We start from the raw sequence: 24,954 nt of genomic DNA, 5'->3' as shown, positions 1-24,954 counted from the left end.
TTGGCAAAAGGTCAACATGCACTAGATCAGAGGTAGCCAACTCCAGTCCTCGAGAGCTACCAACAGTTCATGTTTTCAGCTCACCTCACAGGTGCACTCATTAATAACATTTTAAAAGATCCACAGGTGGAGCTAAATACTTCACTTGTGATTCTGTGAGGAGATCTGGAAAACGTTAACTGTTGGTAGCTCTCGAGGACTAGAATTGCTACCTCTGCACTAAATTGACATTGGCTAAAGGTCAACATGAGTTTTTCACAATTTTTGGACTATTTCATGCTTTAACATCCACATCATTGGGAAGCACGGCGAGCGCTACACTAAATGGGGGTCCACCCACTCAGGTGTCAACATTGACACCAAAACTATAGGGGAAAACTCATGTTCCATGTCAACATTTTGGTTGTGAGTGATATTTTTGCATTAATAAATACTTACCAATTAATCATTTTACAAATAAATAGTTGAGTTCATGTTATTCAGTCAAAATGTAAGTGGGGAACCTCAACCCAAACATTTGTCTCAATTTAGCCATGCTGGCACATCTTGGGCTCAATGTAAAACATCTATTTTGTGTGGTATGCCGAATAAAACTATATATTTTTTTTAAAGGGGCAATCATTTACAAGGCATGGTTTTACCCTGTAAATGATTCCCCCTTTAAAAAATCTCAGAGTTCGTCCGGTATCCCACAAGGCCCCCGAACTCTGAGGCTTGTGGTGTCATTATTTCCTAGCTTTTTACTTGGTTAAATATTGGTCCGGCACACAAAATGACCGCCTCCTGTGTAGTCAAAAGATACACTGTAAACTCTTGCAAGCAAGATTGTGGGTATTATTGGTATGGGTTCTTAGGTCAACAGTGTCTAGATAGACAGTTAAAAGGTTGACTACTATTGGTCGACAGTCCAAAATGTCGACACATGACTAATGTTGACATGGAAAAACATTTTAATGTCTTTATTGATACCGTGAGTGTACCGTATGGCTTGCTGCGCTCTGTACTCTATTTTATTCTCCATCTATGCTTACTGGGATGGTAAAGTATGAACAAGTCGGTTTAAAAAAAACCCATGTCAACCTTTTTCATGTCGACCTTTTGCTTGTTTCGACTCTTTGACCATGATGACCTACAGCATGTCAGCCCTTTTCATGTGTCAAATTTTGACTGTCGACCAATAGTGATCAACCTTTTGACTGTCTACCTAGACACTGCCGACCTATTGACCTCATCCCGGTAATATTTATGCGCATGCAAGTGAAGTGTATGTAAACGTATCATTTTCTCCTGTTCACTGAATACTTGTAAATGCCATATTTTCACTAAGAGCTTTGTAATGCTACATCTGAATTCTTGTCAGATGTATTCAGCTTTTGGGAAATTTCCCATATTTATTACTAGTATCTACAGAAAGGTCCTGTAACTTTAGTATTCTATATACTTAGCAATATAATTATCATATATCATATAAAAAAATATGTTTCATTTAAAGTTGTTATTATAAGTTTTTGACTGCCAGGGAATTTGGAAGTTAAATTTGTTTTGTATGAGGATTTTGAGGTGATGTTTCTCTTCCTATGGTCCAGTGTGTGTCTGAGAATGATGAAAGTAGAAGGAGGTGGGCTCTGAAACATCCCAGGTTCCCACCTCTCTCTCTTACCCCTGCTATTCCTTGCATTCCAGTTATTGCAGCTGCCAATCATTAGTGCTAATGAGTACCCTCATTCATAGGTGGGTCCCAGGTTTTCTCCCTCCCTTCATGCATGCTTTCTCCACCTCTACCACTCAGAAGCCCCCTTGCTCTCCACTTCTCCGGACCAGCAGACTGAAGTTCATCTGAAGTCAGACACCCCTCACTCAGGGGCTCCAATCCAGCCGAGAGGGGGACATTAGGTCAGTTCGTAACAGCTGAGGGGAGAAGGTTCCGGGTGAATATGGCCAGGTTCCCAGCTCTTGGGTTCCTTTTAATAATCCATCTAGTAACATCCCAAGGGCAGGTAAGCCATGTTCTGTTTCTGTCTCACTGACTTCACCTTATTTTTTCACATTATACATACTCATTTTGTGTCACTTGTGTTGTCCTTATTCTGATTTGTTCAGGTTACCTCAGAAAATCTTGGTGTCAGATCTTTACTTTTCAGCGAAGACTAATGTGCCCACATGACTGATGTACATTTTTCAAAATTTGCATTAAAGTTGCCAGTATTTCTTCACGGTAGAGCATCTTTATGTTTGTTCTACGATGTGCTATATATCTCAGTGAGGTGTGAATTCAGCACCTCTGTGTCTTCCATTCTTGCCACATTCTGACGCAGAAACCAGTGTATAAGCCCAGAGGGGAGTTTTATGGCCCCATGAGATATATATTTCTTACGGTTTGTCTCTTTCTGGATAGAAAATGTTAAATTAGTTCCCAGTCTAGGATACTTTACAATAAAACAACATGTTAAAGAACCACTGATGTGTGCAATAGTGTGGATTTGACACCTGGAGGGTTATTTATCAAAGCATGAAGGGAGATAAAGTGGAAAGATATAAATCACTAATCCGCTTCTAACTGTTATTTTATAGACTTTGTTTAAAAAGACAGGAGCTGATAGGTTAGTTCTGTATTGCTGATATCACTTTATCTCTCTCAATGCATTAGTAAATAACCTTCTCCCCCTAATATCGGAAATTATCTATTTTTAAACCGATATTCAGCAAAAACAGTATATAGCTTTTAAGATCTTTTTCAATATATGCTTGATTTTGGCTTCTATACAGTCACCTTAGTGCCTTATTCTACCTTAGCCTCCCCTTTTCTATAGTGTCAGTGATTGGACAATTATTCCTCCCTTGATAACAAAGACACCCTTATATTCCTGCCGGTATGCTGACCATTATAACCCACATTCCCTCTGAGAAATCTTTGCCCATCAATAGCTGTATTTCAGCTATGTAAACACATCCTAGGTTTTGCTACACATGAGCTTTATCCTTCCTGCTGCTCAGACACTGCAGCGTTTGTGCGTTCACCTGGGGACATTCTGGACGTCTAATGTTAGTTTATGCTGGAATTCCTCACTGCGCAGTCACAGTCTGCAAACAACCTAAAAAAGTTATCTTATGTATTGCACAGTAACTCTACAAGACTAGAATATCTATTATGTCAAATAAGAACTGAAGTTCTGTAAACGAGGCCTTGGGAATTGGAGCTGTGGTTTTTTCATTTAGTCATAGATTTATTCAATGGTATTACTGGTTTTTTGGGTGTTTTTTTCTTGCTATATTATGGCAGAACATATCCTGAACAGTGCTGATGAGACATGTAGGGGGACATTTACCAAGATGTGAGTTGTATTTCACAGGGGATGTTGCTGTGGGCAACCAATAAGAAACTACTTCTAATTTTTTTAGCACCTTCTAGAAGATAATATATCTGATTGGTTGCCCATAGATATAGATAATCATGTGAAATACATCTCATATCCTGGTAAATTCCCCCCATAGTGTTCAAAGATTACTGTCTATCGCTATAAGGTTCTACCCATGTGCACATACCTTACAATCCAGTATTATAATACTTCAGAAGACCCTTTATTTATGATTATTGATGTGATGAAACTACTAGCTACTGTGGATTTACAAGTTAGTAATGTCATGAAGGCTTGGTTATAAGCCCTGTAGTGTGAGATACTCATCTAAGATTGCATATAGGCAGCAGAACATGAGGAGTAGCAAGTGGGAATTATATATGAATGTATTCATACCAACATACAGTATGGCTTATAATCATGAAAGGTCAGATCAGTTGGGGGGGGGGGGGGTATTTATTTATTGAAGCTTGGAGAGATATAATTTTGTAAGATATAAACTACTGTACCAACCAATCAGTCACTACCTGTACATTTTCAAACAGCCTGCAAAATGTAAAGCAAATGCGTATTGGCTGGTATTTTACCTCTCCCATTGTATCTCTTCCCAAACTTTGATAAACACCCCCATAATGTTTTAACATGGTTGATTTCAGGTTCAAATATTATTATATGATGCTTTATAGGACTGTTAGGGCACAGCATTTATTCTGGAAATCTCATATCAGATGTTCTTTACTTTAGTCACATATACTGTAAGAAACATGGTGACTTGGTAATCCCTCCCAACACTTTGTTATGCAACAAATAATACATCTGTGGAAAGAATTGGGACATTTTAATAAATATTTTATGCCATACTTTCTCCTTTGAACTAATAAGTCCAAATCCAGCAATAAATGAATGTTAATTACAGAATTTATTTGCACGAGTCGGAATATGTTTTTTTTGTTTGCTATGTTGCATATCACTTGGTATACATTAATTAACCATTTTAATTGAATTAGATTAATTAATAATTAAATTAATTAACCATTTGAGTTTTGAATATTCATTTATATATTAGTCTATCTACTCTGCTGTACATACAATTTTTAGAGATATAACCTAGTAGACTTGCAATCTATTTTTTTTGCCTGACATATGAGGTGACCTTAAGGATCTGACTTGAATTAGGGACATTCTTGAATACTCCATTGTGTATTTATTTTGTGCTGTTGTTTGACCCAATCAGAAAACAATTATTGCATCACAAGCAATGTCCTTACATTCCATCCATTGTGATTGTACTCTGACCCTATGTGATATTCCCTGTATCTGTAGCTGTTCTATTTTTAGAACTTTGTCTATAAGTGACACCCTCTCTTTGTCTATCCTTTATACAGAGAGCTGGACCACCAGGACCAGCAGGTCCTCCGGGACCCCCTGGAATACCGGGCAAGGATGGAATAGATGTAAGTAATGGGGAGGGGGGACTGTTTGACTGAAAGGTAGCCACACTGAGTAAGGCAACATCAGTACGCACAGGAGCAATAGAAAGATTAACCCCGTCACAGCTGCAGTGGATTCAGTATGTCCATTGACAATGTGTTGCTGGGGCAGGTAACTGGTTAAATGAATTCCTGTGTGCTAGAGAGTGTGTTTATTCAGTGGAATATAAAGGATGCTCTGTGTGTACCCTGAGCAGCCCCCACCCCTCCCAGCCTCCAGCCAGGAGGGACCAGAGTACGCACAGAGCTTTTTGTGTACTGCAGTCTCTGCATGCCCAGCACTGCTTCCTACTAAGAGCCTCAGTCTCTACCGAACATGTCTCTCATCTTACTGTCATCTGGATCTCTAAAAGACTGTCTGTACATTTATTTATTTTTCTATTTAAACACGGTGCCAAAATGAAGGCAATCAGCTACACAGTTTTTTTCTGAATTTAAACTGCAACCTCAAGCTATTAAATGTCAGTGTGTTTTAGTCTAAATCTAACCAACAGGAAACACACCACTATACAAAGGACAATCCATACTGACACAACAGCTCATACACTATTCCACCCTGGCAAATTACTTTTGCGCCTCTCCAAGTCATCCAATTTGATCTTTATGTTCTCTGGCATGTCTCATTGGTGGTCTCTTATTCCTCATCCTGTCATGACAAATTCTATAAAGGGTTCCTAAACAATCACATTCCTTTTCCTGTGTTAGGATACTGTACTTAGTATGCTGAGGGGGAGGGGTCTGTGTAAAGCAAAACTCCACCCCCATTTACCTCATCATCATCTATTTGCATAGCCACTTGTAAAGATGGGGCAGTCTGGATGAGTGACAGAGACACTCCCCCTACGTAGTGACGTATAACGGATGCAACATATTAAATACATATATTACAATCAATTATTATAATCACCTGTTTTATTTATTATTTACCTTTTAAACAGCCAAACTGGTGTATTTGTATAAAAATGCAACATATTTGAACATTTGGAAGTATTACATACACTGTATGAACATACTCCCAATTCCTAAGTGTAGGACCAAACACAGTCATATGGAGTGCTTCTGCATGAGTTCCTATTGAAAGAAAGACTTGCGGGTTTCACTGTTTGATATTTGGTTACATGCTTATGGTTTGTTTGGAGTTTTGTGCAGGTGTATGTTGGGACACACTATGCAGTTATCTGTCAGATCAGCTGAGAATTCTATAATGCGTAGACAATAACCATTTATTACAGATAGCTCAGTCTCAGTGCATGACTGGATATTCAAGCAAGATTAAAATAGAGATAAATCTGGTCACAGTAATACATTTTACAGTGTGTACAGTCTGACGACCGATATGCTGACAGATCTTCTTCTATTTGTGGCTGTAGATACCTAAATCTCCCTTTCAATAATTAGGACAGATGCATAGTAAGAGTTGGAGCAATTTCATAGTGTGTACACATGATATTGAGGGGTAGAATTATTAAGCTCGGTGAAGTGATAAACTGTCTGGTTTTTATCACCGGTCAATCAGCTCCTACCTGTGAAGTTACAGGCTTGGTTTGAAAAAAGAAAACAATGTGGATTACTTAGTGATCACGTTAGAGTGTACACTCGGCATTAAGGCTGTGTGGAAAGGCTGGTATAGAATATTATCTTTATTATTTCTTATTAACATCTGCTGGGATGTTGGCCATACACTACACAAATGGCATATCCTAGGTAGTATTGGGCAACTGCCACATTGTTATAGCATGTGCAGCTGAGATCGATAGAGCCATTATCGTAAATGCAGGGTAAATATGGCAACTTTAGACTTGTTTGCTGTCTTCTACTGACCACAATAACAAGACCTTAGTAAGGTGCAACAACTAGTTCATGTTCAAATTGACATCCAAATTGTGCTCAGATACTGGGGCTTATTCTAAGTCAGGCACATCAGAAGCAAGTGCTGAGGCTTAAGCACCTGGCTTAAAACCAATGGGTGGGGAGCAATACCAAATTGGGGAGACTTGGCCATACTCCAATAAGCCTATACTCAGGTAATCAGTACCCAACCATCTCGGCTCCTTTGTGTATACCTAATGTGTGTAGCTGTTATACAATTATGTAAGTCGGTTCTGAAAAGAAGTATATGAGGTCTCCATTCATCACTAAGGCTGAATAGGATGAGAGATTCAGAAAGTGAGAGATTTGATAAGAAATCTTCAGGTTTTTTTTAAAGTGGCAATCATTTACACGTCAAAATAAAACTAGTTTTGCAGTGTAAATGATTGCCACTTTAAAAAACCTGGAGATTTCTTATCAAATCTCTTACTTTCTGAATCTCTCATCCTTTTATATTTCCCCCTAGGACTTTTCCAGTTGTCCACTGATTGAGCATTCTCATATAATCTGATTGCATGCAAACCTATTCAGTTGAAATCCTGTGTCAAATTAAATTAAATTAAATGGAATTTAAACTTGTAAATGTATTTAATATGATAACAAAAAGCACTTGGCATGTGTACAAAAAGTATGCAGATTAAAGTTTTCAACAATAGTCGGTACTTGTTTAATAGCACGGCGCCACCGATTTTAATTGTATGCAATCGGGTTGCAATAAATTGGGTCAATCGCATCGCATGCAACCAAATTGCATGCAATGCGATTGACCCGACCGACCAGATTTTTTACATTGGAACCAATGTTAAATGGTCCCTGAGACCCGATTTTACATTGTACCCAATGTTAAATGCCCCCCAGACCCCAATTTTCATTGCATAACCACCCTGATGGGTCAAATGCCACCCCACGATGAATGCCAACCCGAAGCGTGGTGAGCGCAGCAGTACGCGTCCTCCGACCTTTTCATACCCCCACTATCCACGTCGGCGTGGAGCTGATTTTATATAGTGTAGCGAGCCACCGAGCCCGAAGCGTGGCGAGCGGATGCGCATTACTTCAGACGTATTACGCGTCTCCTCGCGGGGCTCGCTGTGCTCGCCATGCTTTGGGCTCGGTGGCGCGCTACGCTCACCACACTATATAAAATCAAATTCACGCCGAAGTGGATAGTGGGTATATGAAAAGGTCAGAGGACGCGTACCACCGCCCCTCGCGGGCGAGCGCGTACCACCGCCCCTCGCGGGCTCGCTGCGCTCGCCACGCTTCGGGCTGGCGTTCATCGTGGGGTGGCGTTAACAATGGGGGGGCATTTCACATAGAAATTACCCATCAGGGTGGGTATACAATCAAAAGTTGGGTATGGGGGGCCATTTAACATTGGTTCCTATGTAAAATCGGGTCCATCGCATTGGTCGCATTGTATGCCATTATAATGGCATACAATGGACCCGATTTTACCTAGGAATTTAACATTACATACAATGCTTACAATGTAAAATCAGGTCGTCGCGTCAGTCGCATCGTATGCCATTATAATGGCATGCGATGGACCCGATATTACATTTGTCTGGAAAAAAAGCCAGAAAATCGGGTCCGTCGGGTCCAATCGCATATCTTAAGTGTAGGTATGCAATGGGACCCGATGGGCGCCGTGCTAGGAAACAAGTACCCAATAGTCAACTAGAAAATGTAAAACAATAGTTAATGTTGAATCACTGAACTCTATTGCTGACATGGGGGCAGATGTATTAAGCCTTAACAAGAGATAAATGCAAGGGTGATAAAGAGAGATAAACGTCCAGCCAATCAGCTCCTTACTGACTTTTTCAAACACAGCCTGTAACATGGTAGTTGGGATGTGATTGGCTGGATGTTTATCTCTCTTTATCACCCTTGCATTTATCTCTTGTTAAGGCTTAATACATCTGCCCCATGATGATGTGATAGGTCACGCTTGTAACAGCACCATAATACTGCTGAATGTGGCAAAATATTATTGCATATGCTGAGCCAAGATTAAATTATTTTAATAATTTGCCACAAAAGAATTTTCCCATGTCTGGTAATTTATCATTACAAAGCAGACATTTGTAACACTTTTGAAGGACATGCAAGATGCTTATAACATTCCATTAGTGCACTCCAGAGCCTCCTCCTACAACAATTTTAATTAATTTATATGTTTCATATGTTTCAGTATGCATTTTTCACAAGTTTTTAATATTTAGTTAAAACATTGAGCCATATGTAATGAAGTCTGAATCCATTGGCGGTGCGGGGTGCTAGTAAAATTGCTCTTGAATCCACCATTTATTGGATAATCAAGAACTTCAAGGAGATAGATTCAATAGGCTTCAGGGCACCCAAGAACGTCCAACAAGAACCAGGACGTTGATTCAGCTGTGGAATCGGGGCACCATCAGTGCAGAGCTTGCTGAGGTATGGCAGCAGACAGGTGTGAGTGCACAGTGAGGCAAAGACTTTTGGAAGATGGCCTGGTGTCAAGAAGGGCAGCTTAAAAGCCACTTATCCCCCCAAAAAATCAGAAACTCATATATTCTGCAGAAGATACAAGGATTGGAGTGCTAAGGACTGGGGTACAGTTATTTTATCTGATAAATCCCCTTTCAGATGTTTGGTGTATCTGGAAAAATGCTTGTCTGTAGAAGGAAAGGTGAGCGCTACCATCAGTCCTGTGTCTCGCCAACAGTGACACATGCTAAGATCATTCATGTGTGGGAGCGCTTTTCCACCAAATGAGTGAGCTCACTCACAATTCTGCCTAAGAACACAGCCATGAATAAAGAATGTTACCAAAACATCCTCCAAGACCAAATTCTCCCAACCATCCAAGACTATCTTGGTGACAAACAATGCCTTTTCTAGCATGACGGGAGCACCTTGTCATAAGGAAAAAGTGATAATCAAGTCGCTTGAGGAACAAAAAATGTAAATTTTGGGTACATGGCCAGTAAACTCCCCAGACCTTAATCCCATTGAGAATTTGTGGTCAATTATCAAGAGGTGAGTTGACACTGAGCTTCTGAGCGGAGCGGGCATCAGAAATTGGTTTAAAAAATCTATATAAATATGTATTCGGCAACTAAACTGATCCTGCAATCACATCGGAATATAAATGACCAATTGCACTGACAACCCAGACAGCCTAGACCCATCTGATAGATTGGTTAATTCAAAAAGTCTACAGGAATGCTACAAAGGAGTGTCAGGGGGAAGATCGGTAAACTGAACCCCATGCAGCTCACACCATATTTTGCTTGAATGAGTAGAGGAGAGCTACCTCTAGAGAGCTTACCACTTAATAAAGCTTGCAATGGAGTGTGCCCTGGAGTCGCCTGTGAAAGTAAAAGAGCAGGCAAGGGGTCAAAGGAGCAGTCCTGTATCCATAGCCGAATCTACAAAAGAATGCAGCTAACAAAAATACTGATAATAACAAACATACTTAAAATATTATTTTCCACTTTATAATCTTTATTTATTTTGGAAAATATATATTTTTTGTATCTTAAGTGTATCCAAATCATTCTCTAATTAAGGGAAAATAAGCCCCATTCATCTGCTAGAGTCAGTAGTACGTATCACCCTAAGAATTTGGGACTGGTGGCAGCTATGTTATTTTATATATAATCCTTAGAATAGCAGTCTGGTGTAATCAAAGTTTGTTCAGGTGTAAAGACCAAAAAAACGGTACTCATTGGGCCGAAGTTGGCTGATTGCGTTCTTGTGCAATCTGCGCATGCATTTGCAACTGCGTAAACTGCGTTGGTATTTCAGAAAATATGACTGCAGTCTAAAGGCTGGCGGGGGGTGTTTTCTGGGCATTGACTGCATTGCAGGGGCAAGGTTTAGACAACAGAGGGGTATTCGAGTGGGGAGGCCATAGTGGCTGCATGACATCACACGCAGCTGCTACGACCAAAAAGATGGCAGCCCTCTACCTGGCTTCATGGCGGAACCCAGCATGCAGGGTGACATTGATCTGTACTGGGCAGCCCCCCACATGCCGCTGCTGCTGAGAGTTCTTGTATTGCGGATTGTCGCCAAACTACAACTTAAACTGAATTAGGCCCACTGTAGACCATTACTGCTTTTAAATAATTCAAACTCTATGACAAAATCTTCATGACCTTAGTGCTCCACCAGCCTCCTACAACTGGATTTCATACTACCGCTAATTACATTCTCTGCTGGATTAATCCTTCACAGGGCACCCCAGATTGCTTCCCCTGATGTTTTTTTTCTTCGATGGGATGAATCACACATGGATCTATTTATTCATTGCAAATCATATAGACACCTCTCAGTCACTTGTGTATGTCTTATTTGCTTGTATAGATTATCTCACACATGGGCCCTTATTCTAGTTGACTCGGATGGATGTGTATTTTCGGACGGCCACTGAGTGTTCTTAGCCCCTCCTACCGTACAGATCGCTCACACCGTCCGAATGAGGTAAGACGCCGAGCGAACGGACTGTGAGTGGATGTTTCATGTGAACAACTCCCCCATTTGTGGAAACCTCCCCCATCAGATGATCGGCCGAGCGGTCAGACAGCTCCGAGTGCTCCAGACCACTTGGACATTTCTCCGTGCGAAAGCAGGGATTTTTAGGGGAACGCCTATGAAACGCGGAGCGTACGCATATGATAATGAGCCCAAACAGCCCTTCACGCCCCTCTCAACCCCCTGCTCGGATTGTTTTTACGACCGATTGTTTTCTGTACAGAATTCACATTGCCTATTCCATCTATTATAACTTCTCTAGCGCACGCAAACTGGCTGGGTTAAGAACTTATTTACCAGAATGGCTGCAATACTATGCATTAAGATCACTGTTTCTGTTATGTTCACTATATTCACTACTTTTTTGATTGTTTTATTCGAATTGTAATTATATGGTTTTGATGCTTGTAAAGTGATTTTAATTCCAGCTGCTTTATAAATTATTATTATTATAATTTAGGGAAACATAAAATTTGATGGTAGATAAGAACCACTTGGCTCATGTTGTTTGACCATGATATTATTATTATTATTATTATTATTATTATTATTATTATTATTATTATTATTACTATTTACTACTACTTCTACTGCTACGTATGCTTTATAATGTGGAGATAGGTGACCAACCTAATACAGGTCAGGTATCCCGTATCCGGGCATCCCGTATCCGAATTATTCCAAAAACCGCGTTTTTTTGGAATAATTCCCTTTTTTTTTTTTTTTTTTTTCACCCTAACCCTCTTTTAATACTTACCAAGTCCTCCGGCGTCCATAGCAGGCCTTCAGCATCCTCTCCGGCGTCTCCAGCGGTCCCAGGAGTGCTTTGCGCGAGTGCGCGTGCGCGCCGTGACGTCACCGGCGCGCCTGGGAACTTGCGCAAAGCACTCCTGGGACCGCTGGAGACGGTGCTGGTGGACGCCGGAGGACTCCATGGACGCCGAGGGACCATCGGGGACCCACCAGGGGCAGGTAAGTATGGCTAAAAAAAAATTATTCCAAAAACCGGAATATTCCCTTATCCGGAATGCTCATGGTCCCGAGCATTTCGGATAAGGGATACTCAACCTGTATTGTCAAGTGCCTATCTACTTCATGGCATTAACTAAAATAGTATAACAACCCTTTAGCTTTCTCTGTGTACAGCACACGCATTTGTCCTTTTCTGCTTAAACCCTCGAACATCTGAAATTATACAGAAGCCAGAGACTCTCATTACCTTTTAAAATCCAACTGCAAATTTGTTTGGATAATAAGTAAAATAAATAAGATAGTCTGGTTTTTTGTCTCCTACACATGGCAAAGAGCACTAACCTGAGATCCTCTCATCCAATACTGACATCCTGTTCACATGGCAGTTGCATGGTTCATGCCGAAATACTCCCTGAAGTGACTAGAGCTGGACATAGAATGGTTCCTCATTTCACGTGCCACGCCTGGATCTACTGATTGTTTTAAACTGAAGTTCTCACCGTTCCGCTATCACCCCCCATTTGGCATAATCTCTGAATATGTCCTCAATTCATGCCTCATCCTAGTTTAATAATGATAACTGTCTGGTGGATGTACAGTTAACTGTCTCCTGTACTTCAATATATGACATGCAGAATAGATTTTTGTTTCCAAATGCACATCTTCAACTATCTCCAGGGGTGTGCTGTATTTGTTCGCCATTCATTATGTTGACATGGGAATGTCAATCTTGAACATACCGACATGTTCCTAATTTTGACATTGACCAGGTTGAAATTACCGTTATTATTTTTAGGGGTATGCTATAGCTCACAGACCATGTCTAGTCAGACAGTCATTAGGTTGACACTGAAAGTTGGACATGCATTAGTCCAACAGTGGCAAAAGTAACGACACAAGTAAAATGTCGACATGGAAAATCAATATGTGTACATGGACACTGTATAAGTGTACAGCAGCGCTCCCCATGCTTCAAGTACAGTACCTCGCTACGCTGTGCACACTATTCTATTCTCCCGCTTTGCCGCTGGGACGGTAATGTAGGAAAAAGTTGTTTATAAAAAAAAAAAGTCGGTTGTAGGGATATTGAGTGTGTTGACATGTCTAACTAATGCATGTCTAACTTTTGACAATATCTAACTAATGCATGTCTAACTTTTGACAATATCTAACTAATGCATGTCTAACTTTTGACAATATCTAACTAATGCATGTCTAACTTTTGACAATATCTAACTAAGGCATGTTTAACTTTAGGTGTCAACCTATTGATTGTCTGACCAGGCAGCCATCTGGAACCCATTGGTATTATGTTGACATACTGTAACCTTGACCCTCCTAGATATGTCAACATTATGACAATGTCAACATTTCCATTATGATTGTCGACGCTATATACCATCTCCACCTGAGACCCGTCATCACCTTTATACAGCAGCCTACTGCATTTGAACTCTGTTAAATATCTATGCTATATTGCAAACCATGCACAGTCTTGGCTCTCACTTTTAACAGTGTTACTTACAACTCCAGGTTGCAGCCATAAATAACCAAATACAATTAATAAAACAAATTCTCTATAGCAGCGTTTTTCAACCACTGTGCCGTGGCACACAAGCTTTTCTCAAATGTGCCACCAGATCTAAAGATGTCAACTCTAGTTTATAGCCACAACTACCACCACCACCAGTTCAACTGTTATTCACTGGTCTCTTGTTTTCACCACCAGTTCAACTGTTATTCACTGGTCTCTTGTTTTCATGTGAGGGCCAATGTATTTTATTTTTGCTACCTGTGGGAACCAGTGTGATTGTTTTTTTTTTCCATATAGGGACCAATAGGTTTGATTTTTTTTCTTTCCTGTGGGGGCCAATGTGTTTTTCCCTGTGCGCGTCTTGGCAATTTTAAAATCTTGTTTGGTGTGCCGTGAGATGAGAGAACGAAAATCACTGTTTCTGTCTGACATTCATTTGGTGTGGGTGTTGCAGGTGCACAGAATGGAGGCATTTCCAACTGTTCCTGCTCTCAGCTGCATGACTCCCCCCTCCAGCTTAGGGCTCCCACACTGTGTGGGGAGACACTCTGTGTCTTCTCCCTTATTGCCGTGGGAGCAGTGCTGATGCTTGGATTGTATGTAAGATGCTCTGAGCAGCAACTAGTCAGTCAAGTTAATGGAACCACCCGCCTGCCCCCTGTGTCGATTAGTTTTGATGGCACAAGTGCCAATATAGGTGAAGCACAGGGCACATTGGACTGATGGCTGCAGTGCACATGCACCACGGTACCTTTGCAATGCCACTCACAATGAGGAATCTGTTTCAGAGTGATCGGATTCAGACAAGACGAGGCCATTTGAGGAGGTAATGGGGTGTGTCTGCAATTACATAGGCAAGCTGTGACTGTTTTTGCTACATGTCTCAGTGCGTGGTTTGCGATCTAGTATGTATAATACAGGGTACCGGCGTTGTAGCTCCCGCAGCGATGGAGGCATTTAGGAAGTCAGTATTCTTTCCATCTGAATTTAATCTAGCTGTATCTTTTTGCACCCTTGCTATTGTCACAAGTATGTATATGTATATTCTCGTTCAGTTTCAAAAGAAGTACACAAAAATCAGTCATTTCTACTATGCTGGAACGAGGGGCATGCTGCGCAATGAGCCATTTTCTTTCGATCACAATGGTCATTATAAAAATGTATGCTTTGACTCCTTAAAGAGAATTTATTTTTTACTCCGCTACTAAGTCAATTACTTTAACCCGGGATTTAACTCTGGAAATATACTGGATGTTGTATTTTCTATGAGCCTGATTCACATATGTACTCAAACCAAATTTCGCACTGTATTGGTTACTTGCAGTCTGTGCATGAATCTAAGTTGCAGGGAGGATTTATTTGCAAAGTAATTGATATTAGAGACCATTTGGGGAGGTAATGGGATGGTTCTTGTTTATAGATCTACAGTGTCTGGATAGACGGTCAATAGGTCTACCCCACAAGGTTGGCATGCAAAAGGTTGACATGAAAAAGGGCATCACGAAATAGGTCAACAGTCAAAGGTCAACAGGGTCAAAAGGTGTACATTTAATAGACACATGAGTTTTTCATGATTTTCTTTTTAACCGGCTTGTTCTTACTTCACCATCCATATCGGCATAGAGGGAGAATATAATAGGGTCCCGAGCCCGAGGTATGGCGAGTTTAGCGAGCCATGAGAGGATACGTGCTACACATTTTTTTACAAAAATCTTTTCCATGTCTACCTTTCCTATGTCAACCTTTTGACCCTGTCAATCTATTGCTTGTGACCTTTTTGGGTTGACTTATTGACTGTCTATCTAATAATCCACACCCTAATGGCGAGTAGCAGCAAAAACACAGGTGTGTCTCTACTGGGAGGTGCTTGAGGCTACAACTGCAAAGTCTCTGGTGCCTTAGTTCCTGCAGCCAGGCTGCACAACTATAGTACTACACAGGGGCCTTTATTCTGGTTGACTCACTCGGGCGCAAATTTGCACCCTTGCGAGTTATCCAGAACTGCGGCATGCGAATGGATGTTTTACATAAACATCCATTTGCATGCCAGTGGAAACCTCCCCCATCTCCAAATCAAATGATGGTGAAGGCACACACATATGTAAGGGTGGTCCAGACCACTCGTACATATACGTGTAGAATTCCAGGGAATTGGGCAGGCAGCTGACATCTGATTATGTCAGCTGTCCACCACCCGCACGTGACGAATGCATTAGCATGTGTATGCCCAGCGTTTTCATGGGAATGCCCATGAAACGCTGGGCGTTCACATATGTTAATGACCCAGGCCAGCACCCCACACCCTTTTCCACCCCCCACTCGAAAGGCAGGGAGCGTGCACTCAGCGAACAGATTTTGCGCCGAGTACCCGAGTACGCATGCTTAATTCGCGCCCGGCCGAATCAACCAGAATAAGGGCCAAGAGAAAAAAGAGGTATTCCTGTTTGGGGCAATTTTGAAACCATTAACTGAGATCCAGATAAGGGCACAAAAATTAGTTAAAACGTAACATTTATTGTCAAAATTATTTTAAAATTATTATGAAGGCCATGAAAGTAATGGTGAAAGTAAACAACTAAGGGGTCACTTAGTCAATGTGGGGTCAAGGCTGTCGAGCTGTTCTCGGTCTGCTCGTCCAAGAAATTGAAGGCGGGATTCAATGACCCACCTGCCGCGAGATGCGAAAGGGGCGTGGCTGCGAGAAGTGGCGGGAATCGACGAGCTGCGTCCGGGAGCTCGTCAATTCCCGGCCATTTTTGGCAGAACGAGCCCGACTGCTTTTGATAGCCTGTTCAATGCTGTCGAGGAAGACAGCATTGAATAGGGCCCCGCAGCCATCTCCCCCGTCGGGAGATTGAATACCCCCCTAAAGGTGATTAAAGTGTGCTAAATAAAGATTAAAATATGTGTATTCTTTTTATTTTTCTCTAATGTGAGTTCATTCTAAATTCAATTATGGATCTGGATCAATAATTAATCTCCTAATGGATTCCTCAACCATCTATCTCCAAAAATCGTAGGGCAATTCCCCATTATTAAACTGATTATTAGTTTCATTTCTGAGGGTCCTATCAATTTGGGTAAGAATACCTAGACACACCCCGTAATTATATACGTCACTATATGAAAGATCTTAGAAACATAGAATTTGACGGCAGATAAGAACCACTTGGCCCATCTAGTCTGCCCCTTTTTTAAGCATGTTACCTCAAACCATATTTGATCCTTATTTTGTAAGGATATCAATATGCCTATCCCAAGCATGTTTAAATTGTACTACTGTATTTGCCTCTACCACCTCTGATGGGAGGCTATTCTTCCTCAAATTTCCCCTGAATCTTTTTCCCTCTAGTTTCAGTGCATGTCCTCTTGTTCTGTTGCTCCTCCTCCTGTGAAGAATGTCTCCCACCTGTACCTTGTTAAAGCCCTTGATATATTTGAAAGTTTCTATCATGTCCCCCCTTTCCCTGCTCTGCTCCAAAGTATACATATTAAGATCTTTTAGTCTTTCCTGGTATGTTTTGTGATGTAGGCCATGCACCATTTTAGTTGCCCTTTTTTGTTCAGTCTCTAATGTATTTATATCCTTCTGGAGATATGGCCTCCAGAACTGAACACAGTACTCTAGATGAGGTCGTACCAATGACCTATACTGTGGAATTATGACTTCTTTCTTTCTATTGCTGATACCTCTCCCTATGCAACCAAACATCTGACTTGCCTTCTTCATTGCTTTGTTACATTGCCTACCTGCCTTTAAGTCTCCAGAAATAGTGACACCTAGATCGCTCTCTTCCTCAGTAGTTTCCACTATAGTGCCATTTATACTATATTGAGTCTTTGGATTTTTGAGACCCAAGTGCATGATTTTGCATTTTTTGGCATTAAACTGTAGTTGCCATGCTCTTGACCATTCCTCTAATCTACCTAGATCATCAATCATTTGTTTTATCCCTCCTGGTGTGTCTACCCTGTTGCATACCTTTGTGTCATCTGCAAAAAGGCACATTTTACCCTCAATTCCAATTGCAATATCACCAAAAAAGATATTAAAAAGCACTGGTCCAAGTACAGATCCATGGGGTACTCCACTTGTAACCTTTCCCTCCTTTGACTGTACTCCGTTTACAGCAACTCTCTCTTTTCTGTCCTGCAACCACGCTCTTATCCATTCAACTATCTTAGAATCCAATCCCAAGCTTTCAAGTTTATTTAACAGTCTGCGATGTGGGACAGTGTCAAAAGCTTTACTAAAGTCTAGATAAGCTACATCTACAGCCCCACCTTGATCTATTACTTTAGTCACCCAGTCAAAAAAGTAAATAAGATTTGTTTGACATGATCTTCCCCCAGTAAACCCATGCTGTTTCGGATCCTGTAAAATTGCTGGTTTTGAGATATTCTACAACTCTTTGTTTTAAGAGTGTTTCCATCAGTTTCCCTACTACTGATATAAGGCTCACTGGTTGATAGTTGCTTAGAGAGAGGGGGTTTTGGGGTCAATCACACAAGACTGTATATTTGATGGACCCCTATATATTTATTGAATTTGTGTTAACAGGGATGTGCTACCTCAGGACAAGGTTTAGAGACGTATAAGAAGAAAGAGAAGAATGTCCTTTTAGTGGGTGCACCTCAAGAAATAAACTAAACTTTAAAATGTAACCTTTATTAATTAATTCCTAAAAGGCTGCGAAAATATTAAAAACATATGACATACAAGGGTGGGTTTACGCACATTAAAATAAGGTGGCAGGCAGGTGTTTGCTGAGCAAATTGTTGTATTTACGTGTGTGGTGATTGCACAGTGTGTGGGGCTACCAAATTCTGTACAGTGGATCGCAATCTGTGTGAAAGCAGATCTCTCCCTGTTAACAGAATATAGGTGGATGCCCTAGAAAGTGAGTAATCTACCGTCTTTTTAGTATCAGGATGTGCTCTCAGGATATTTACTTGCTTGGAGTGCTGTGTTTATGCTAATCACAGGCATCAGCTTGACTATGTCAAATCTGGCTATCTCGGGGTGTCTTCTCTGTGCAAATATCAGAGAGACCTCGACACCGATTGGCCAGTATGTAATAAGCAAGTTTGCTAAGTGGTATCTCTGGGGTGAGACGCTGCCCTGTGTATACAGCAGGGGCGCTAAAACCTCCAGAGAGATCCCCACTATGCAAAAGGTAGCAAAGACCCAATGAGGGGTGTCCTAACTACGAGCACATACGTGGGTTCAAGCCCTTATAAGGGCTATAGAATCTCCACACTGCGAATACATAAATCAAAATACAATGTAAGAAAAATAATAAATTAGCAAACAGAACTGCCTGCGCACCGCTAGCAGGCACGCGCTTCGCAGTTAAGCTTCCTCAGCTTCCTGATAGTTGCTTACCTCTTCCTTTCTTCCACTTTTGTGCAGTGGGACTACATTCGCTGGTTTCCAGTCCTCTGTTATTGGTTTTACCAGCTCCCCTTTAAGCTATTTTAGTATCCTTAGATGTATCCCATCTGGACCCATTTATCTACTTTCAGTTTTGAGAGTTCTGTGAGGACTTTCTCCTCTGTAAATGTACTTGTTTCTCCCTCAGTTTTCTGACTATCCTTGCAACTTAACTGTGGCCCCTTCCCCTCTCTTTCAGCAGTGAAAACTGAGCAGAAATAATTATTAATCTTATCTGCTATTACATTGTCCCCCTCATATATTCCTGTTGGTGATGTATCCTCCTAAAACCATCCCTATTCAAAATAATTGATAGGAGAATGGTAGACTGGTTGCATGCTTACCATAGAGTGTTTCTGTATGAGTTGATTTCAGTTCTATAATGCATTCACATCACAGTGCAATGACTTGATACTGTTGCGATACTGTGAAACAATGTTTCATCTTGTCATTACCGCCCAATGCTGGAAACAATTACGTTGTTTAGTGCTGTGTTAAGCCAGAATGTTGATAGATTTACAAGAGTGTGTATTGGGAGGGTTGGGATCATTCAGCAAGTTGGTCGACAACCATTAGGTCGAAACTGTTAGATCGACATGGGGAAATGTCGACATGGTTCTAGGTCTACATGGGTCTAGGTTAGGTCGACAGGTCAAGCATTAGGTCTAGCGTGTCTAGGTAGACAGTCAAAAGGTTGACATGGGGTTTTTCAGTTTTTTTACCCAAATGTTGACACATTCGACATGGACACAGTTTCCAGTGCACCGCATCCCCTCGCTTCACTCACAATGCTTCGGGCACAGTGCCTCACTGCGCTCGGCACACTATTTTACTCTCCCGCCACACCCTAGTGGATGGTAGGGCATGAAATACCGTCTGTCGGCACATGTCGGCTCAAAAAAAAAGTGAAAAACCCCGTGTCGACCTTTTGACTGTTGACCTAATGCTTGTGTTGACCTAATGACCTGTAGACCTAAACTCATGTTGACCTTGACCCATGTCGACCTAACGGGGTTGACCTAACGATTGTCGACCAACTTGCTTTAGACCCAATGACTGTATCCCTATTGGGAGTGATAGCTATTTTAATTTATTATTTGGTCATAACATTTCCAGACAACAATGATGATTATAAATAATTTTCATAAAACAATCACCATCAATTATTTTAACTATAGGACTAGGCAGAATTTTGATAATGTAAACTGCAATCGATGCTGAGTTTTTGTATGCAGCCTACAGGATTTGCTAAACTGCTAGTGGGCATCTCAATAAAACTGGTTGGGATAATTTGGTCTACAGAATGATGGTCGACAGTCATTAGGTCAACACCATTAGGTCGACATGGGTCTAGATCGACATGGGTCTAGGTCGACACGGGAAAAGGTAGACATGGTTGAAGTTTGAAAGGTCATTATTTCGATAGGTCGTTAGTTCGACAGGTCATTAGTTTGGCAATGTCTATGTCAACAGTCAAAAGGTCGACATGGGGTTTTTCACTGTTTTTTACCTGTATGTCAACACAGACGACATGGACACAGTTTCAAGTGCACCGCATCCCCTCGCATCGCTCGCTATGCGTCGGGCACACTATTTTATTCTCCCGCCACACCCTAGTGGATGGTAGGGCATGAAATACTGCCTGTCTGCACATGTCGGCTAAAAAAAAAACAGTGAAAAACCCCATGTCGACCTTTTTGACTGTCGACCTAGATATTGTCGAACTAATGACCTTTCGACCAAGAACCATGTCGCCCTTTTCCTATGTCGACCTAGACCCATGTCGAGCTTTTCCCATGTAGATCCTAATGGTGTCGACCATCATGCTTTAGACCAAATGACTGCATCCCAATAAAACTCCAGGCAGAAGAGACATTTGCATATTTTCACACAGCTGCTGTGCACATCTGTGAATGCATTTGCTTCCTCTGTGAATCAAGTACTATCGGTACAATGTAATGCAGTATGAGATCGCAAGACGTGCAAGTTGCCGGACGATCTCAGACATTTTTTTTAAAGAGGCAACCCTTAACAAGGCATGTTTTGTTTGTTTTGTATGTGATTGCCTCTTTAAAAAGTCTCTGAGATCGTCCAGCATCCCGCACATCCGGTGATCTGAGACTGCATTACATCCTGCCCACAGTGTGCATGAGCTTTTAAATTATATTTTTACCAACTGCAATGGGGAGGTGGGCTCAATTTAATCATGTGTATATTGTTCATATGTTTCTAATATTATTTATTAACACTAATTTATATAGCGCACACATATTCCACAGCGTTTTACAGAGAATATTTGAACATTCACTGCCCCAGTGGAGCTTACAATCGATATTCCCTACCACATGTACATGCACACACATTCATCGAACTCATCACTTCAGTGCTGTGAGGCAGTAATGCTAACCATTACACCATACATACTGCCCTATTATATATCATTATAGTCTCGTATCTGTATTTAATCAATATAAATTATTTTGAATTATTCATTTATACATTTTTCTTTATAATACTATGTTTACTGTGCCCCTTGGGTAGTTTTACTAGTTGAATATACCTTTACTGTCATTATGGAAATTGTATTCAAGCATTTGACACCACCTATTTATTTCTAACAGGGTGAATTGGGTCCCCCTGGTTTACCTGGACGCCCGGTGAGTATAAAGAAAGAACTCCAAAAACAGTTGACATGGTAAAGTAGCAAAAGTTCCCAATAAATGTGGCACGATTGCATTAAGTATTATACTAAAGCTGACCACACAAGGATGATCTGCCGAAAATAACAATGTCAGATGTTTTGAACAAATATAGCGAAATTGGACAATTCGAGTCAGGCAACCAGAACACTTCTAGCATCATTAGGCCCTGATGACAACATGCATACGATAAAAGGAGCCATCTGTTCTCTCATGAGCATATTAACAAACACATCCAGTAATTTTCCTATTAAGTATGACCATAATTGCTGTTAGGCCCTATTGTGATCTATACGCACTGATGGAAGATACGGTCACCAGATGGCCAAGAGTCAGTAAGGTTCACAGGTCCACATGGACTTAGGTTAACAGGGTCAAAAGGGTGACGTGCAAATGGTTGTCACATTGAGGATGACATTGTTTTTCAGATCTTTTTTAGATTTTTAAGGTCAAGCTTAGGCACTGTGGTAAGATTAAGCATTGTGAGAGGGAAAGTGTTAGGCTATGGGAAGGGGACAGTTCGGGTTAGGAACATGGAGGAAGGTTAGGTTTATGCATGAGGGGGTGGTTAGCGTTAGGCACTAGAGAGGGAAAGGGTTAGGCACTAGGGGGAGGGTTTTGATTAGGGCTTAAAAAAAGGTGTCTATTTTTTTTTTCATGTGTTGACTTTTGGACCATGTTGATTGTCAACCTAAATTCATATCTGCCTTTTGACCCTGTTTACCTTTTGGTTTATTGACTGTTGAGCTTCTGGAGTTGGCCTATTGACAATTTAGACCAGGGGTGGACAAACTGTTCCACAAGATCTACCAACAGATCACCTAGCTGATGCCCAGGTGTAGCCATTTCTAACTGTCACATTTTTAAATTTGTGCTGCATTCATTCCTAACTGACACATTCTACAGATCCACAGGTGGCCTGGAAAGCGGTTGGTTGGTAGCTCTCGACGTCTGGTTTGACCACCCCTAATCTAAACACTGTTGCTATTTTAAACTGTACCTAGCATATTTGTTTAGTATTAATTGCGTTGATTATGGCCAGCATAAAGCAGAGGAAGGCAACATACAGTATGCTAGCAGTCAGGTTTAGGATTAGGCTGTGTCTTCGGCAGAAGGAAGGTAAGTATGCTTACTGGACCCCTGTTAGAATACCCTGCATTGGGATGCTGATGTCGGTATTCAGACCAACGACATCCCCAACGCCGCTCATCCATATGTATTCCATGTGTAGACCTGCTGTAAAGTGTCTGGTAAAATACATCTTCAGAAAGAAATCTTCTGACGTTTTGTAGATTACTGAATATCCAGGTATTCCACATATATTCTCGGTGGTTTGTCAAATTGTTATGTGTTTTACATTTATAGGGACCAAAAGGAACCCCTGGAAAAGCAGGACTGGCTGGAAAAGCAGGGCTCTCCGGATTACCAGGAATTGATGTAAGTATCTTAATCATTTTTACTTTATTTGTAGGTTAAGGGCCCCATACATCAGCAATTAATTGTGACAATTTTCAGATATGGAGATGATTGCCACAATTAATTTTAGATGTGTGGGCTCACCCTTTTGGCAATCCCAATCAAAATTGTCAATCAGGTTTTTAAACATGTTTAATATTCTGGTATTATCTGCAGATCTTTTTTATATGTGTGGGCATTCCCAATTCGTCTTCTTCATCTATTTACATTATGAACAGCTGAAATGACAATCGATTGGGCAATTTCCAGATATGAAGATGCAATCTTTAGATGGAAAAATCTGCCGATCACTGAAATAAATCTGTAATGTGTGGGCAAAGTCAGATAGATTGTAAAATCCATTTATCTGGCCAAAAAATCCCTGTATCTGGAAATCCATAAATTGTGATTGCTGATGTATGGGGCCCATTATTCCTGATAAGGGCTAGATCACTGTGACATATGGATTGATGGATTTGTCAGGTTGTAATTACAGGAGGGAAAATAGATTGTGTAAGTTGGGATCGCGACTGTCGGGCTTTCAACAGTCAGGATTCCGACGCCGGTGTAATGATCATCAGATTCCCAAAGGTCGGGAGGCCACCCAGCACCTGCAGGTGGGGCAAATGTAACATGTGAAGAGAGAGTAAACTGCAGTGTTTAAATAAAAAATAAAGCAGCCAGTATTTACCCTGCACAGTAACAAAATAACTCGCCCAAATCTAACTCTCTCTGCACATGTTACATCTGCCCCACCTGCAGTGCAGCATGGCTTTGTCCATTTGAGAGAGATTTAGCATTTATGATCAAGTCTGAATCAGGGCTATAATCCAAAAGAGAATTAGAATTAAAAAATAATGTGCAAAAAAAATATTTTAGATTTGTTTTTCCATCTTCATGATATATTTTCTTGTACTCTTTACCACTTTATTCTTTTATATTCAGATTTGTTTTGTAAAAATGGACGGTACTTATGTAATATCTGGGCTCCCGTTTTTCTTATGAGACCGCGTCCCCTCGCGGGGCTCGCTGCGCTCACCACACTATATAAAATCAACTCCATGCATAGTTGGATAGTAGGGGTATGAAAAAATGGGGTGCATTTGACATGGGAGCCCAGATAATACATAAGTACCAAATGGACATATTGATGTGATCAATGTTAATATCAGAAAATGTAATTTATGGAATGTGTGTACATGGGTAACTATTCATCTGATGTTCTCCAGGTGACCTATTTTTGTTGACTTGCTTTGTATGGTAATAAAATAGCTAAAATCCTGTTGAACTCTGCCATAAAGTCATCCTCCTCATGGGATCATCATGGCAGTTAGTTTTGTTTCCCTTTAACACAACAATTAAAGGAAACAATAGTTATATTACAACAGAGTACTTGGTTCTAATTGTCACAATTCATAATTAACCTTTTTAATTATTATTTTTCTTTTCTAGGGGCTAACAGGACCTGATGGGAAACCTGGGCCTGATGGACCCCCTGGGGAACGGGTAGGTTATTGGTGCAGAATCTAAAGAAACACCAGGAGCCAGGCCGTTACCACTTCTAACATTTCTTGGCGGAATCCTAATTTCGGCATTACATTCTCTGAGATACACAATGCTA

At 40.9% G+C, this 24,954-nt stretch overlaps 1 protein-coding gene across 1 annotated transcript in view; it reads left to right on the top strand.

The window, feature by feature from the left end:
* The first annotated feature begins 910 nt into the window (after nt 1–910).
* The window catches only part of COL9A3 (collagen type IX alpha 3 chain), a 63,326-nt gene continuing 39,282 nt past the window's right edge, over nt 911–24,954 (top strand). Inside the window, exons 1-5 of the mRNA XM_083146788.1 lie at nt 911–1,997; nt 4,742–4,810; nt 21,801–21,836; nt 23,244–23,315; nt 24,786–24,839. Coding sequence (XP_083002914.1) covers nt 1,935–1,997; nt 4,742–4,810; nt 21,801–21,836; nt 23,244–23,315; nt 24,786–24,839 — 294 coding nt within the window. The 5' untranslated portion in view covers nt 911–1,934. The remainder of the gene's footprint in view (nt 1,998–4,741; nt 4,811–21,800; nt 21,837–23,243; nt 23,316–24,785; nt 24,840–24,954) is intronic.

The sequence above is a fragment of the Crinia signifera genome, chromosome 6 (genome assembly GCF_055691185.1).
Source record: "Crinia signifera chromosome 6, ASM5569118v1, whole genome shotgun sequence".
NCBI lineage: Eukaryota > Metazoa > Chordata > Amphibia > Anura > Myobatrachidae > Crinia > Crinia signifera.
This window is presented reverse-complemented; position numbering and strand designations above follow the sequence as displayed.